At 48.8% G+C, this 17,500-nt stretch overlaps 1 protein-coding gene across 8 annotated transcripts in view; it reads right to left on the bottom strand.

Moving 5' to 3' along the window:
- The window catches only part of sox5 (SRY-box transcription factor 5), a 185,657-nt gene that overhangs the window by 105,820 nt on the left and 62,337 nt on the right, over positions 1-17,500 (bottom strand). For 7 of the 8 annotated variants that reach the window (XM_077005412.1, XM_077005404.1, XM_077005405.1 and 4 more), the window contains exon 3: positions 2,297-2,357. In XM_077005412.1, coding sequence (XP_076861527.1) covers positions 2,297-2,322 — 26 coding nt within the window. In that variant the 5' untranslated portion in view covers positions 2,323-2,357. Of the gene's footprint in view, positions 1-1,426; positions 1,568-2,296; positions 2,358-17,500 lie in introns of all 8 variants that reach the window. The other variant, XM_077005406.1, reaches the window with a different exon arrangement.

The raw sequence follows: 17,500 nt of genomic DNA, 5'->3' as shown, positions 1-17,500 counted from the left end.
TTTTTTTCTCTCTCTCTCTCTCTTGCTCTCTTTCTCTCTGTGAGCGTATTATTTCATTAAGTGTTTTTTTAGCACACAGGGGGATTTGGGGACAAACTTCTGGGACGTTTGTGACAAGGTCACAACCTCTGACAATCTCCGCCTGGTCCTACACACACACACACACACACACACACACACACACACACACAAACACACACACACACTCAGAGTGCTCAATACAAAAAAAACTTTAAAAGCCACTGTCAGAGGTGCTGACTGAGCGTGCAGGAGGCAACGTGAGGGAGGAGAGTGGTGTGGAGGAGCAGGAGGTGCAGGAGGAGGTGTGGGGAGGCGCTCAGACAGAATTCGCCATTGTTCCACGAGGCTTCCACGTTCTGTTGATCCCAACTGATCCGAAGAAACAAAAATGCATTGTTCCTCGCAGATGGAACCGAGTGTCGCCAAGGTAACCAGATTAATCTCCCCTTTTCTGGGCTTCCTCTGGTGGAGAGGGTCTAATGGCACCGGGCCATTCACGGTGAAGCCGGTCTCAAAGACGCGCCTCTAACTAGACCTCTAATTAGCTGCAATTACAATGAAGACAACATGATGAGATAATAGAAATTTGCAAAATAATGACATACCACGGCAAAATATTCCTCCTCTAAGCAGCCAGTGTGTGGAGCGGCGAGGCTGTCTGGGAGCAGGCCGTGCGGGGCCCGTTAAAGGCGTGAGGGCCACTGCTGCTGGATTCACAGGCACAGAACCCTATTGTCCACCCCCCCAGGCCCAACCAGCGCTCCCCCCCCAATCAACGGACCATTGTCTGGCTTCTTAAATCAAAAATGACTCAAATACAGGCACCACATAATGATCTCCTTCTCACCAGCACGCAAAATGGGGACCAGTTCAACCGCGCGGTGCATCAAACACACACACACACGCGCTCGCGCACGCACACACACACGCACGTGTGTTCACACACACATGCATGGCTGAACACACGCGTGGATGGACTCAATCCAGCCTGATAGACTAACCCTAAGGTAATTTACAACACATTAAGAGAGAGATAGAATGAGAGAAAGAGAGAGAGAGATGTGGCGGAAGGAAAGAGGGACTATACACAGAAAGAGGTGAAAATGGAAGGAAGTGGTTCAGAAAAAAGAGAAGTGAAAGAAAAAGAAACAGAAGGAGTGAGAAGGAGTGAGAAGAGATGAGAAATTACTAAAAGAGAAAAGGACACTAAAGTTCACAGAAAGAACAGTAGAATTAAGAGAGAGAGATGGATGAGAGAGAGAAGAGGAGAGAGAGGGTAAGAGAGAGAGAGAGAGAGAGAGAGAGAGAGAGAAAGAGAGAGAGAGAAAGAGAGAGAGAGGGAGAGTGGAGGGCAAGAGAGGTTGTAATAGGTAGATGTGTAGTTTAGCCCAGTGTACTCTTTCACCTGGAAGTGTAGCAGCTCTGCTTCGTGGTCAATAATAAAGCCCCAACGAACTGGTAGCAGATCTGGTCCTAACGAGACTCAAGTTCCCTCAGAGGGGAAAGTTGTTGTAGGGGGGGGAAGCAACCATGAGGTCTGAGGGAGCTTCATCAGGGAAACAGAAAGAGATAGAGAAGACAGACAGACGGACAGACAGACAGAGAAGACAGACGGACAGACAGACAGAGAAGAGAGACAGACAGACAGACAGAGAAGAGAGTCTCAATCTCCCCTTTGAAGTCTTGTCTCTGTCATTAAGCCGACCTGCATTCATTATAACAAACACACTTATTCTCCTCTAAGGGCCCCCCTCCACCACACACACACACACACACACACACCACACACCACCTCCCCTGTGTGATTCTGTCATACCTTGTTATGGAGTTTTCCCTACATCTAAACAATCAGCTCAAAGCTTAAGAGAAAGAGATATAACAGTTCTCCGCTGAGCAGCTAATGAGGTCAAAAAGGTTGGCATGCTTATATTGGGATCCAAACATTTATTGCAGTGTTTTGGGTCTATTCAAATAAGTTATTATGAAAGGCTGTTTATAAACCGTATTTCTGTTTACATGATTATTATATGGGCAAGCAAATAAATCCTTTTTTTTATTTTTTAAATGTTTATTCATGTTGACCTGTAATATTGAGCTCTCATCCAGCAACTAAAAATACTGCAGACACATGTTTACTAGTCTGTTAGTTTAAAGCCTCACGCAGCAGCACACCAAAAGAACATGTACATAGAGACATAAGACAAAGGGGAGATTACAGGCAGGTGGACTCCAACTCCCAGAATGCCTTGAGCTGCTGAGAAGAAAACCCGCTCACCTGTCTTCAGATTCACTTGTCTTCATTCCCCTCTGAGTGTGTGTCCAACAGCACGAAGCTTCTGCAAACACAGTGATTAAAAAGGAAGCAGTTTAGTGTGAGTGTGTGTGTGTGTGTGTCTGAGCAAGAGAGAGGGGGGAGAGAGAGAGATTCGGGTTTAATATGTGTGACTTGGTGATTGTGGGATGATTATGAGATGAAAGGACTGATGTGTGCAGTTCTCATAATGAGACTGCAGGGTGATTAATACTGACACTGTGAGCTGGCTCTAATTACTCTAATTCAATCAGTCCCCATTCCACTCACCGCATGCACGCACACACACACCACACACACACACACACACACACCATACACACACACACACACCACACACACACACACACCATTTACATACTCTACACATGGCTGTTGAACATATTACTTCTCTTTTGCCACACTTGTTTTAAACAGAAGTCAGAAGCAGTGACTCAGGGCATGGTGATGTTTATGGTGGTGCCTCTGGGACACGGAACCCTATAGTAATATAATCCAGAAATGCTGTAATGTAATCCAGAATTGCTGTAATGTAATCCAGAAATGTCGTAAACACAGTTCAGCTCCAGCTACCAGGCGAGACTTCCCCACCAGGCAAGACATCCCCACCAGGCAAGACATCCCAACCAGGCAAGACATCCCAACCAGGCAAGACTTCCCCATCTCAGTCATGCCCACAAGGTTGGGGGCTCCTGCCAACCACAGGCCTCTCCAGACTCTCTACAGTTTAGAGAAGACCAACAAAAGGAGTCTCTGTGTGTGTGTGTGTGTGATTGTTTGTATGTGATGCTACGTAAGTGTGTGTGATTGTATGTGTGTGTGTGATGGTGCGTATGTGTGTGAAGGTGCATATGTGTGTGATTATTCATGTATGTTTATGTGTGCACGTGTGTGATGGTGCATATATGTGTGTGTGTGTGTGTGTGTGTGTGTGTGTGTGTGTGCGTGTGTGTGTGTGTGTGTGTGTGTGTGACAGCACTGAGGGGAGCCCTCGGTATGACTGCCCTGACTGGTTAGTGAGAAACCGCTGCGTTGGTCCAAAGAGAAGCCCCTCCCTCCTCTGTTGTAATTAGCCGACGCCCGTTGACTGACGACCTCGTTAACGAGCAGCATCATGCGCTAGCGCTTCACTTTGTTTCGCGTGGGATCAGAAAGGAAGTTGCAGCCAATTATCATAATTAAGGCGGTTGATTTGTTCGCTAGCGTGGGGGAAAGGACGGCTCTCGTTAACGGAACACCTCTGAAACACATTTGGATTATCTGCTCTGCTGCTGTGGCATTAAACAAGCCAAACAGTTTGATGCAGATTTTTCATATGGTAAAATCTCTCTCTCTCTCTCTCTCTCTCTCTCTCTCTCTCTCTCTCTCTCTCTGTCTCCATCTATCTCTTTCTCATGTACACAAACATACACCCACATGGGTTAACGGATAATCGGTGCTTGTTGGGGTAGGGGGAGGTAAGATGAATGGTTCTCCATTCAGAACTTCGCCCGGGCCACACTGGGAGTTGATAAGAACACAAGTGGAGCGGAACCATGTGTTTGTGTGTGTGTGTGTGTGTGTGTGTGTGGGTGGGGACAGGTATGTGTGTGTATCAGCTCTAGAATACATTGTCTCTTTCCCTTATCACCGTTAGGTGTACATACATGTGAGCACAGGCTCCCAAGTAGAAGAGTGTTCTTATGTGCAAAGGGTGTGGATGTATTGCATGTGTGTGTGTGTGTGTCCAAGGTGAGTGTGAATAAGGATTGAGATGAAAGACTTTAGACATTACTGGGTGAAAGGCTCTTTGTGAGGGGAGGAGAGGGGAGGGTTTGAGGTGGAGGGGAGAGGCCTGCAGGATAATGAACTTCATTGTGTTGGCGTGAGGAATGTGTAGAGGTATGGTTCAAATCAATGCCCCGCACCCCGCCATTGTCCCGCCCCTGGAGTCCCTCGCTGCCACGGCGACCCCCTACCGAAATGATCAGGCTCCGCCCCCCCAGCCAGCACTCCAAGCAAGAAAGTGGTTAAAGTAGACCTGGGGGTAATCCCTGTGTGTGTGTGTGTGTGTGTGTGTGTGTGTGTGTGTGTGTGTGTGTGTGTGTGTGTGTGTGTGTGTGAGCATGTGTGAGATACTCAGAAGGGGCCTAACTTAACCCTGTCATTTTTGTCATTAATTAGAATAGACACAAGACACAAACCATGGGTGTGTTTAAGAGTGTTGTACTGTAGTCAACACTCAACACTCTTAAACACACATACACACACACACCTCTACCTCCAATATTTTTCCGAGTTACTCCACAGTTGAAGCACAGAGACTATGAGATTAAATCTTCTGACCAACCCAAACAGACACACACCCATGTGCGCGCGCACGCACACACACACGCAAACACGCACAAACACACATATACAAACACACACACACACAGCCTCACCTGGCTGTCGTCACACAGCATGGCGTGGTAAGAGGGGGTAAATGAGGGGGTGTATGTGTGTGTGAGTGAGCAGCTTTGGACTGACTATGGTTAATTAGTGTCAGTAGATGGTCTCCCTGGAGTCAGCTAATTAGAGTCTAACGTGCATGTGTAATTACCTGAGTGTGCTGAACATGTTTCATTTAACACGGACCTCCTGTTTGAAAGGACGCACATCCCTGCTGCTGTGCAGGAACACAACACAGGTCTCAACACAGGGCCTGGTGATGCAGCTGCTCTGGAGAGCTGATCAGAATTCAGTACTCAGGGTCTGGTGATGCAGCTGCTCTGGAGAGCTGATCAGAATTCAGTACTCAGGGTCTGGTGATGCAGCAGCTCTGGAGAGCTGATCAGAATTCAGTACTCAGGGTCTGGTGATGCAGCTGCTCTGGAGAGCTGATCAGAATTCAGTACTCAGGGCCTGGTGATGCAGCAGCTCTGGAGAGCTGATCAGAATTCAGTACTCAGGGCCTGGTGATGCAGCAGCTCTGGAGAGCTGATCAGAATTCAGTACTCAGGGCCTGGTGATGCAGCAGCTCTGGAGGACCCATTCTATGTGTCCTGTTAACAGGAAACGTGTCCAAGCTCACTAATGTACAAACAGGTCCCTCACTTGAAGGCCTCTCTGTTTGTCCTGTTCGGAAGGAACCATTTAAACCTCCATGGCAATGAGCGCTGTATGTGCCCCCACCCCCCACACCAGGCCGCTGCCCAGGCCCCCCATGGCTGGCGGACCCTCGTCTGCTGCCCGTCGAGACGAGCGCCCCTGAGGAACCCCGCAGCCTGCAACTAGTACTGGTCCACTTTTCCCAGCAGGCCACGGTGCAGAGGTAGCGGCTTCTCGCTCTGACCCCAGCGGTGGAGGCCTTCAGGGTGGTCACTCTGTGGCCGTGCCATGTCATTTAAAAGTTCGTTTTAATCGATTTCCTCCGCGGGAACACGCTTTTCAGCTGAATGGAAGCCTTCCTCCTCCGCCCCGTAACACTCACCAACAGGTTTTATTTATTTATTTCTCCGTTGTGTGCGAGTGCGAGTGTGTCGTGTGTGTCTGGGTGTGCATCTAAGTGCTTCTTTCCTCTCTTTCTTTCTCTCTTTCTCTGGGTTTTGTCGAAAGTGCATTAGCTTCCAAACAGAGTAATGCGGGTTCTACTGGGAATCAATAACACTCACCTCACCACAAGTCCCTCAGCTCGGGGGGGTGGGGGTGGGGGGTGTTTGTAAACAGTGCCATGGCAACCACTGGTACTCTGACATAGGAGTACAACCTTCAGTCGAAGGTCAGTGCTTCCTTTATTACAGTATGAACATCCTACACAGCGACACATGTGACCAGCAGAGACAGACACCCACGCGTGAGCCGAGGAGGAGAAATAGGCAGCGTGAGCCATACAAATGCAGTCATCGTGACATTCCTCTCACACACGTGAGAAGCACATCACCCGAGCCCGCAGGAAGGGGAGGGGCCCTGAACAGAGTCCCGTCCTGGGGGGGGGGCGGGTCATCACTGTCCTCTTTGTCTTACTTCTGCCTTTGTCCTTTTGGAAGATGAACCAATGGGCGGATGTATAACAATACGGCTATTGTCGCTCTCAGCCAATCATGTGTTAAAGGGATATTTTGTGGCTCTAGTCTGTGAATATGGCAGGACATGGCAGGACACTTCATGACACTGCATGACATTAATAACTTGGAGCAAGCGAATCAGTGTTTTCGGGAGCGTAGGACCCACAGCGCTTCCTGCAGATACTCCATAACGTAACCCTGCAGGAGGTGGTGTGTCATCATCACGCATCACAACATCTGACACACGTTTCTGTCACGTTTGCCCATGCTGCTTTACATCGCTGGGTAGAAAGAAAAGTGGCACCAAGCACATTTCCCCAAACCACACAAACATGCAATAAAAATACCAGAGGGACACATGAGCCCCCTTCCACTAAACAGTGGTACCCTCTTAACACCCCCTCCCCCGCCACCGCCGTGCTGTGGACTCGTCCAGCACCAGCCCAGATTTGCTCTCTGCCTTTTTATCACAAAGAATTCCATTCAGTGCCCAATGACTCCTCTTAGGACACAGGGGCTGTCGCAACGCACAATAGCGCCCCTGGAAACAAAAGGCAGATTATTACGCTTGAGAACGGGCTGCATGATGGAGACGGAGTGAGACAGAGCGAGACAGAACGAGAGGAAGACAGGAGACAGAACGTGGCAATTGACCACGGACAGACGCACATCTGGCCACCATGTGTGGAAGAGTGCGCGTGCTAATGATGGTCTTCCTGAAGCCTCCACGATTAGGCGCGCGCGGCGCGGGGCGAGAGGGGGCCGCCGTGTGTGCCACCGTTTCACCCTGCCATCCGCCACACGTGCTCCTGCTAACTAGCGCCACTAATGCACCACAACACCAACTAACACCGCCGACTAAAGTCGAAAATACACAAAAATAAATAAATAAAATGAAAAACGCAGTGGCCTTCTCTCTGCCTTGAAGAGAATGACTCATCCACGGTCTGAAACAGTAAATAAATAAATAAATAGAATAAATGGCAGAGAATAGGCTCATGTAGAGGCAGAAAAGATTGGAGTGGCTGTTGTACTGACCTAGAGCTCTGTGTGGGTCTCTCGCTCTAAAGAAACCGCGTATTATCCATTACATTCAGGAATTCTCCATTCGGAGGTGAACAGTGTTGCCGGGGACAGCAACCCGTGGCCACACGGGCGCACACGTTAAGGCAGATGCGTGTGTTGTCTCGGCGTACGGAGTGCTGTGCGGAGGAGCAGTTCAGCGACCCGCCGTGCTCCGCGACCCCGGCGAGCGCTCACACCGCGCGCCGGGCCCCTGCACGGTCAAGGTCTCCCGCCAGAGATTTGCTGGTCTCCACGTTGGATGCAATTACTCCAGTGTCCCCGCCACTGTGGGCGGCTTTGTTCACGGCAGATGGGCTCAGAAAGGCAGAGTCGTCGCTCTGAAGCACAGCACACACAGCTGAAAGGTGTCAACTCACCCGACCCGCATCGTGGAAAACAAGATTTTTAGCAAACAATTTTTTAGTTTGTTAATAAGCAAAGATCTAATACACTTTAAGTCCAGTGTGTGTGTGTGTGTGTGTGTGTGTGTGTGTGTGTGTGTCAGAAAATAAAGGGATCTATCGTTCTTATTTCCCTAAGTGACAGTGAAGAGAAAGAGAGAGAGAAAGAGAGAGAGAAAAAGAGTTGGAGAGAGAGAGAGATGGAAAGATAGGGAGAGAGAGAGAGACAAAGTGAGAGAAGAAATAAAGATCAATATAAGTGAACTTCAGTCTTTAGTTCAGTTGGAGCCACACCGTTTCCACAGCGACCAAAACTCCATCACTTACTGTTGGGCTGAGTGACACTAGCTCCGCCTCTCCATGTCATAGTCAGCCTGTCATTGGCTGCTGCATATATATATATATATATATATATATATATATATATATATATATATATATATATATATATATATATATATATATATATATATAAAATACTCAGACCTTAGTTCAGGCAGTGTATCAACTGAGAGTTTTTAGGAAGAACGAGGTATCTCACAACAAGGTTAAGAAGGAAGGTCTTAGAAGAATGGGACGAGGTACAGAATGAGATGATGTTAGAAATGAAAGCAGTTCAAATATGACAGGCACAGAATGAGAGGAAGAATGACACGATAAACGTTTAACACTGTGAAACTCATTTACTAATGTCTTGTTGCCATCTTGAGTGCTACAGGGAGCCTGCTGTGTGTGTGCGTGTGTGCGCGCGCGTGTGTGTGTGTGTGTTTGTGTGTATGAGAGAGAGAGAGAGAGAGATAGAAAGAGAGAGAGAGAGAGAGAGAGAGAGAGAGAGAGAGAGAGAGATTAGCTCTCTTGCTCCCTGATCTGTGAGCTTTGGTCTTGAGTCTTGCTGTAAGCAGGTCAGTTTTATTTAGTTATTTATTTTACTGAGATTAATTCATGAGATTAATTCATTGTTTTAGTCTGCTGAGTGATGGAACTATATGAAAGGGTATGCATGTTTTTCTCCTGCATATGTGTGTGTAAGTGTGTTAGAGAGAGAGAGAGGGAGAGAGAGAGAGGAAGAGAGAGAAAGGGAGAGGTGGAGAGAGGGAGACAGAGGGAGAGAGGGAAGAGGGGGAGAGAGAGAGTGAGAGAGAGAGGGGGAGAGAGGGAGACAGAGGGAGAAAGGGTAAAGGGGAGAGAGAGAGACAGAGAGGAAGAGAGAGGGAGAGAGAGAGAGGAGGAGAGGGAGAGAGAGGGAAAGAGAGGGGGAGAGGGGGAGAGAGCGAGAGAGAGAGAGAGAGAGAAAGAGAGAGAGAGAGGGAGGAGGAGAGGGAGGAGGGGAGGTTGCTCAGCCCTGTCGTGTGCTGGCCGGCCTTCCCTGGCAGTAACTGGAATGATCTGACACATCTCCACTGTGTTGTTGGTCTGTTTCGGCCTCGGAGAAGCATCCACTTCCTCTGCTGCCATGGAGACGAGCTGCCACGGTGACGAGTTGCCACAGACACCAGAGAGGAGATGCCACTGACGGAGCATGTCTGAATTCTACACATTCGCATCTCACTATGCCTCACTAGTGAACACTTTAGCTACACTTAAACTAAACACTCCTCATAATGGAGACACAGCAGACGATGGCCTGTCTGAGACTCGCCTCAGCCTTCATTTACACTCAGCTGTTACTGTTGTAATCCACATACATGACAAAGAGCAACCAGTCGGAACATTGTTTTTGTGTAATGCTTGAGTGTGCCCACTCACACACACACACACACACACACACACACACACACACACACACACACACACACACACACACACACACACACACACACACACACACACACACTCGTTTACAGTTGTATATATTTCTGTTTGAAGAGCTCCAACAGTGCTTGTATAAGGGTACTAGTGTTCAGTTTATCACATGGTTTCGTAAGCTCTTTACCATCATACACAATACAAACACACTACAAAAGAACTACTTAGTGAGATCACACACATCTGCCATGTTGTGTGTGTGACTGTGTTTGACGTGTGCACTGCTCTCTATATGCATGTGTGTTTAATTAGGGAAATAAGTGTGTGTGTGTGTGTGTGTGTGTATGTGTGTGTGTGTGTGTGTGTGTGTGTATTACAACCAATGGCATCAAGTTTATTCAGTACAATAGATATCACACCAGACATTAACACACACACACACACACACACACACACACACACACACACACACACACACACACACACACACACACACACACACACACACACACACTCACACTCACACACACAGGCAGGTGTGTGATCTGTGGCTGGGTTGGGCTGAGCTCCAGTACTGGTTGGAGGTGGGGGGTGATGGGTGATGGGTTTGGGTCTGTGTAGAGGGGTGACAGGACCGGTACCCTGATGGGTTTGGTTCTGTGTGGAGGGGTGACAGGACCGGTACCCTGATGGGTTTGGGTCTGTGTGGAGGGGTGACAGGACCGGTACCCTGATGGGTTTGGGTCTGTGTGGAGGGGTGACAGGACCGGTACCCTGATGGGTTTGGTTCTGTGTGGAGGGGTGACAAGACCGGTACCCTGATGGGTTTGGGTCTGTGTGGAGGGGTGACAGAACCGGTACCCTGATGGGTTTGGGTCTGTGTGGAGGAGTGACAGAACCGGTACCCTGATGGGTTTGGGTCTGTGTGGAGGGGTAACAGGAGCGGTACCCTGATGGGTTTGGGTCTGTGTGGAGAGGTGACAGGAGCGGTACCCTGATGTTTGGCAGTACACAGAGATCTCACTTTAAATCACTCAGCACTCCCAGGATCATGACCACTAAAGCCCTTTAATGCTCACTACAGCAGTGACTGTGATGGCAGACAGACAGAAGAGAGGACTAAGAAACTGTGTGTGTGTGTGTTTGTGTGCGTGTTTGTGTGTGTGTGTGTGTGTGTGTATAAGTTTGTGTGTGTGTGCGTGCGTGCGTGTGTGTGTGTGTGCGTGCGTGCGTGTGGTTGTTTGTGTGTGTGTGCGTGTGTGTGAGTGTGTGTGTGTGCGTGCGTGCGTGTGTGTGTGTGTGTGTGTGTGTGTGTGTGTGTGTGTGTGTGTGTGTGTGAGTGTGTGTGTGTGTGTGAGTGTGTGTGTGTGTGCGTGTGGTTGTTTGTGTGTGTGTGTGTGTGGTTGTTTGTGTGTGTGTGTGAGCGCATGCGTGTGCCTCCAGCCTCTCTGTTCTGGCAGAGGAACAAGTTACCATCTGCTCAAGCTTTGTTTTTTAGACCTGAGACAATGACGAACCAGCTGTACACGTGTGCATGCGTGTGTGTGTGTGTGTGTGCGTGTGTGTGTGTGTGTGTGTTTGCATGTCTATGTGGGTGCACACACATGCGTGTGTGTTTAAGTGTGTGCGTGTGTGTGGTGCATGTGAGTGTGTGTATGTGTGTGTCTGCCAGGGTCTTGTGGTAGAGGAAGCAGGAGAATTTAAAGGGACAAACACCTGTGAGGTGATGCTCTGTGATCATCTGACCGTTGTCCTGTTCACTGGGCCACTACAGTGTCTGGCTGGGCAGAGACAGCAGTCTGCCCTGTGTGAGTGTGTGTGTGTGTGTGTGTGTGTGTGTGTGTGTGTGTGTGTGTCTGTGCTTGGTATGCACCACAGTCCTTTCTGGTTGTGTTCCATTCACTTCGACAAGAGTCCGAACAAAGCAAATTAACCTTGAAGACTAAACCACTGGCATACACTCGTGAGCATGCGTTAGAGGGGTGATTAACGATGATTGATTGCAGTTTAATTCACTGGCAAAAACGGTTGCGTGCACCGATTTAGTTTCCATCTTCATTAGAGCGCCGTCACGGCAAGAGGAAACTGACAGCGAAGTGAAGACACTCCAAGGCACAGGGGCTTCCTCTCCTCACAGTTGGTCCTTCTACTGGGTCAGTACTGGGTATGATCACCTGGCTCAGCAGTGGGGGTGATCCACTGGATCAGTACTGGGGGCGATCTAATGGGTCAGTACCTGGTGTGATCCACTGGTTCAGTACTGGGGTGACCTACTGGGCCAGTACTAGGTGTGATCCACTGGGTCAGTACTGGGGGTGATCTACCGGGTCAGTACTGAATGTGATCCACTGGGTCAGCAGTAGGGCCATCCACTGGGTCAGTACTGGGTGTGATCCACTGGGTCAGTACTTGGGGTGATCTACTGGGTCAGTACTAGGTGTGATCCACTGGATCAGCAGTGGGGGTGATCCATTGGGTTAGTTCTGGGTGTGATCCACTGGGTCAGTAGTGGAGGCTACTTGCATGGGATGCAGTTAACGATGTTCATTTCACTTTGCATGAATTGATTCAACTGATTTTGAGTGATTGTTTTATTGATTGATCAATTGATTGATTTATTCCCTGAGTGACAGATTAATCGTCAGACTTGTTAGAAAATATGTGTTTAAACCCATGTAACCGGGCAGCCCTTGAACCACAGCCCTCTGGAGATTGCTTAGGACGGTGACGATCACAGTGTACCATACAGCTGACTAATGGCGCATTTCCACTAGGGCCTACTTGGCGCGGTACGGTTCGATTCGCGACGGTTTGTGAGTGTTTCCATTAGTACCAGTTCCCTGTGAGCCGGCCCCTTTGGGTACTTTTTTTGTACCGACTCGCTTGAGGTTCTAACCGTTCCGAAGCGGTACAGTTCTGTGACGTGGAGGAACAGCATGACACTGATTGGCCAGGGAGTGTCGTCACAGGTTGCGTCAGGAGAGCGACTCCTCCGCTATGCTATGGACCCCTCAGCCATTTTTAAAACCCAAGGAGCGAAGTCTGTTCCCTGGTCAAATGCCGAGGTACAAACCTTTCTGTTAATAATCAGCGATCAAAAAATCCAGGGCGAACTGGACGGGGCCACTAGAAATGTAAAGGTTTTTAGCGAGGTTTCCGCGCTAATGGCCACTCATGGCTACCAGCGGTCCGTTCAGCAGTGCCGGTCGGTCCAAGCTAAAAAAGCTTAAAGCGATTACCGGGCGGTGAAGGACCATAACGGACGCAGCAGAGCAAACCGCAAAGACTGGAAATGGTTCCAGCAAATGGATGTCATATACGGTCACCGGCCAGCCAGTAACGGAAGAGAAAACGTGCTGGACAATGTCGGTGCTGGAGGCCACGGAGAATGGTGAGTGTATTGTGATTTCACAGTTTTACTACTAGGCTCGTAAAAGATGTGATATGAACGTAATATGAACGCATCTATTGTAAACACAGGAATTTAGAGCTGTTTGTAGTTAATGTTACCACCACAGTCACTACTGTACAATAGCTAGCTCTTAGCCTTGCTAGTTAGCTGTAGCCATAAACACAGCATGAGCAGCGATGACGTGCTACACATTTTGTGCAGTTACACTATATTGTTGTTGCTTTCACGGGAATGCTTGTGTTTAATATTTGTTATTTTTTACGTTCAAGATTCCCCTTCCACTGACGAGGCGAGCGGAGTTGGCGGAAAATGTTTCCTTCAACCGGGCTTTCCTCGGGGTGCTTGGCGAACTTGTGAACCATGCGAGACAGACGCCAGTAAAAGCACACAAAATGTTGCTTGTAGTACTATAAATATTTATTTCATATAAAGCTATACGTTATTTTTAGGTAATTTGCTTTTTGCACTTTTTAAAACTATAACTATATTATTTACATATGTTGTACTTTAAATATCTATATTTCATAATAAAGTTTGATTTCATTTGATTGTATGACTGATGCTTTTTATGCAGGGTGTGTTCAGCCTGTTTGAGTAATACCAAATTATTATCAATAATTAGAGCAACCACATACAATAATGAAGATAAAGATAAATAAGATACAATAATGCTATGTGTTAAGGGCATCGACCGGGTCGCATACAAATGATGTCACGACACTACAACCCGCGCGCCAACAGCGACTCCACCCACATTGGGGTGGTTCACCATTGTAATGGAAACACAACGCGACCGTACCGTTCCGTTGCGAATCGACCCGTATCGAACCGTACCACGCCAAGCAGGCCCTAGTGGAAATGCGCCAATAGAGCTGCTAATGAAAACACTGAGCAGTGCTCAGAGAGTCAACCTGCCACTGCTTTGATTCCCAGAGAAAAGGAGGGAGAGAAAGAGGGAGAGAAAGAAAAACGGAGAGAGAGATGGTGAGAGAGCAATGGAGCGACGGAGAGAGAAAGAGAGAGATAAAGGGTTCAGGTCAGATCCACCTAATCGACTTCACGATCGGCGCTTCCTACTGTGGAACAATGCGGGTCTGGGGAGGACCCGGTGAACCCAGAGAGCCTCGGTGGGTCTGGGGAGGCAGAGCGCGGTGGTGAAGAGGTGACTTCAAGCAATTACGCCTTTCTCCTCCAGACAGTGCGACCAACGTAAGTGTAAAAGTAAGAAAATAAACAGTCGATCATGCAGCAAAAGAGCCGGGAGAGGGGTCAGCAGGGAGAGGGGTCAGCGGGGGGAGGGGTCAGCGGGGACAGGCGCGCTTTTTAATTGTGGCACTGATCCTCCGCTCACAGCACAAAGGCGACACGGCGCACCTTTGCTACAGCAGCCGTCCTGCATCGCTCCGGGATTCAACCTGCGTTTGGCTCGGGAGCCCACACACGGACAAACTGGAAATAACAGAGGCCCTTACCTACAAGGGACAGAGAGGAAGAAAGAGGTGGTGATGGACGGATGGAGAAAGATGGAGACTGAGGGGTGGAGAGTGTGAAATGTACTGACCCCCTGGCATTAGAATCAGTGTGCTGCAGTGTGAGGAGCACATGAAGAAGGAGGCGCTTTATCACATGATCCACACAGCTGTGCTAACTACCATCTCTACGCACAGAGGGACCAGTCTAACGTCACAGAGAGGAGAGGGAGAGAGAGGGAGAGAGAGGGAGAGAGAGGGAGAGAGAGAAAGACTAACAGAGGGACAGAGACACAGTAAAAGAAAGAAGAGAGAGAGAGTAATGAATGTGCTCCCTGTTCTTCTAGCACTGTCTTAGACTTGTCCACGAATAAACAGGAAATGCAGCTGTGCCCCTGCAAACCCCTCCCTCCCCTCCTCCCCTCAATCCCTCTCTTCCTCCCTCTCTCCATCCCTCTCTCTTTCCCTCCCACTCTCCGCCCCCCAATACTGCATCCCAAAATACACCACATTCTTCCAATCCTTCCTCACTTCCTCACACAGGCCAGGCCACAGTACGACAGCCCAGAGAGAGAGAGAGAGAGAGAGAGAGAGAGAGAGAGAGAGAGCGAGCGACAGAGCGGGAGAGGGGTAGTGAAGGAGAGAGCGGGAGCGAGAGGTAGAGAAGGAGAGAGAGCGAGAGGGGGAAAGTGCAGGCTGAGAGGGGGTAAAGATGGAGCAGGAACACAAGTTCTTAGAAGCATCCCTAACTACAGCCACGTCCCCAGTCCCACGTCTTTGTCCTCTGGGTTTGATAGTTAAGAATCTGGACATGCAGTTGTGCTACGTGCCTAATCCCCCCTTCTTTAATGGGTGGGGAGCAGAATGGTGCCTTTGTGGCAGCCGACAGTGTGGTAAAAGGGACTATACAGTACCAAATTGAGGTCAGCCAGAGACAATAGCTGCCCTTCAGGGTTTATTCACGCGTGCCCCACAACTCTATCAAACGTGTCTCTCTCCCCGCTGAGTCTTTCTTCTGCTCAGCACACAGCGGGACAATGAGAACAGCACTCTCTGTCACACTACAGGCTCCTGAGTTACAGTCACAGAGGGCTCTCCCTCTCTCCCTCCCTCCCTCCCTCCCTCCCTCTCCCTCTCTTCCTCTTTTCCCCTCCTTCTCCATCTCCAGTGACACACTGTCTCTATCTCTTCCTCTCTCTCTCCCTCTCTCTCTCTCTCTATCGAGGACTCCCCTGACAGGACCACTGAAAGCTCTGCTAAATAGTGAAAGATCAAACGACACACACCAGGGTGTCTGAGCGCTTCCCCGGCCACTGAAAGCAGAGTGCCTGACTGAATCAACATAGAGCTCGGGCCCCGCCTCTCTACGGCCCCGCCTCTCTATGGCCCCGCCCCTCCATACACCAGCATAGCTTCTCTGGGGTTTTGGGTATCTCGTTTCCTTGCTACTGTGCCACACGTTTGCTCGTGGGCGTCCTAACGCAGGAGGCCTGTTACTCCCAAATGGATGTCAGTCTGTTTGGATGAAGAAGGGCTCTTCACCAGAAGCCTATCAGCTCCCTTCACGAACATGAGGTTCACACATGCATGCATATGCATACAGACGGGCCAATGGAAAGATTACGCCTATGAATACATTAGGAGTGCAGTGTCAGGGCAGAATACCAATGTCCTGGGCCACTCTGGCGGTGTCAAAGCAAAGCTCGCTAGCCATAAAGGGTCTCATTCAAGCATGTTTGTCTCTCTCTTTTTCTCTTTCTCTCTCTCTCTCTCTCTCTCTCTCTCTCTCTCTCTCTCTCTCTCTCTCTCACACACACACACACACACACACACACACACACACAGGATAATCATATGAGATGTATTATTTACATCTATAGCAAAAATCCCTATCGATTTCATTTGCCCTGAAATTCCTTGCCCTGAAGAGACTTCAGTGGTGATGTAGTGTACACCGTAGCATTTAGCACTTACTCAACTACACCTCCCATGATGCAAATGTTACCCAGCAGGTAGCTGATCCTTCACAAAAGAGCTCAGCGTCTCCTTCTGTGAAGAGATGGAGGTGGGGGTGGAGGTGGGGGTTGGGCGGCAGGGGACACTCACCTGCACTTGACGGGGGGCAATTGTAACTCAGTGCTAATAGACATTTTAGCAAGGAACACACAGGTGATTACTGAGGCCCCCTAAGGTCATTCTGGGGTCATGAACAAGACAGCACGACATCTTCACACAAGATGAGCAGCTCAGTAATTACCCACAAGCTCACAGTGGTGGTTCAGTCACACCTCCACTAGGGCATTCTTGGAGAGTGGGGCGGCGACCCCTCTGATTGGGGTTAGCCCATGGTTAATCTGCATAATGGGCGGGGTTATGAGGAATGGGGAGGGAGCATGAGCAGTTTAGTGGATTGACTTGGAGTAGCTGTGTAGTGCAGCGTGTTTGAATCAATTTGGGTTTTAGGTACCAACGAGGCAATGAAGAGAGAGAGAAGATGTCAGGTTGAGCGGCCTTACATAGAACTAAATTAACTAGAAACATCTGTTTCAATGGTTTAATTTGCTTTTTAAAAATGAATGTAATTTTAGCCTGTTTCACATTTTCATGGTTAGAATTATTTATTTCATGCCCCACCAGCTTTTTTTTATATATAATATTTTTAGTTTATTGTAGTACTATTAAAATGTTTTTAGTATTATATGAAGTTCACAGATGAGCACGAATTTAATCTCACAGTCTCCCTTTGTCTGTGTAATTGGTTTTATCCAAAAGTTGCAGGATGAAATCTGTTTGCAACAGCAGGTAGAGGTGGACACAGCACTGTGCTGTCTACACTGGTCTACTCTGGTCTACACTGGTCTATTCTGGTCTACTCTGGTCTGTGCTGGTCTATGGTGATATATGCTGGTCATCAATGGTTCTGTCTGAGGTCCGGTTTGGGGTCAGTCTGGAGTTCAGTCTGAGGGTCAGTCTGGGGTTCAGTCTGAGGTCCAGTCTGGGGTCAGTCTGAGGTCCAGTCTAGGGTCAGTCTGAGGGTCAGTCTGGAGGTC

Source organism: Brachyhypopomus gauderio, chromosome 5, assembly GCF_052324685.1.
Source record: "Brachyhypopomus gauderio isolate BG-103 chromosome 5, BGAUD_0.2, whole genome shotgun sequence".
In the NCBI taxonomy this organism is placed as follows: domain Eukaryota; kingdom Metazoa; phylum Chordata; class Actinopteri; order Gymnotiformes; family Hypopomidae; genus Brachyhypopomus; species Brachyhypopomus gauderio.
The sequence above is the reverse complement of the archived record's forward strand: the minus strand, read 5'-3'. Positions and strand labels throughout refer to the sequence as shown.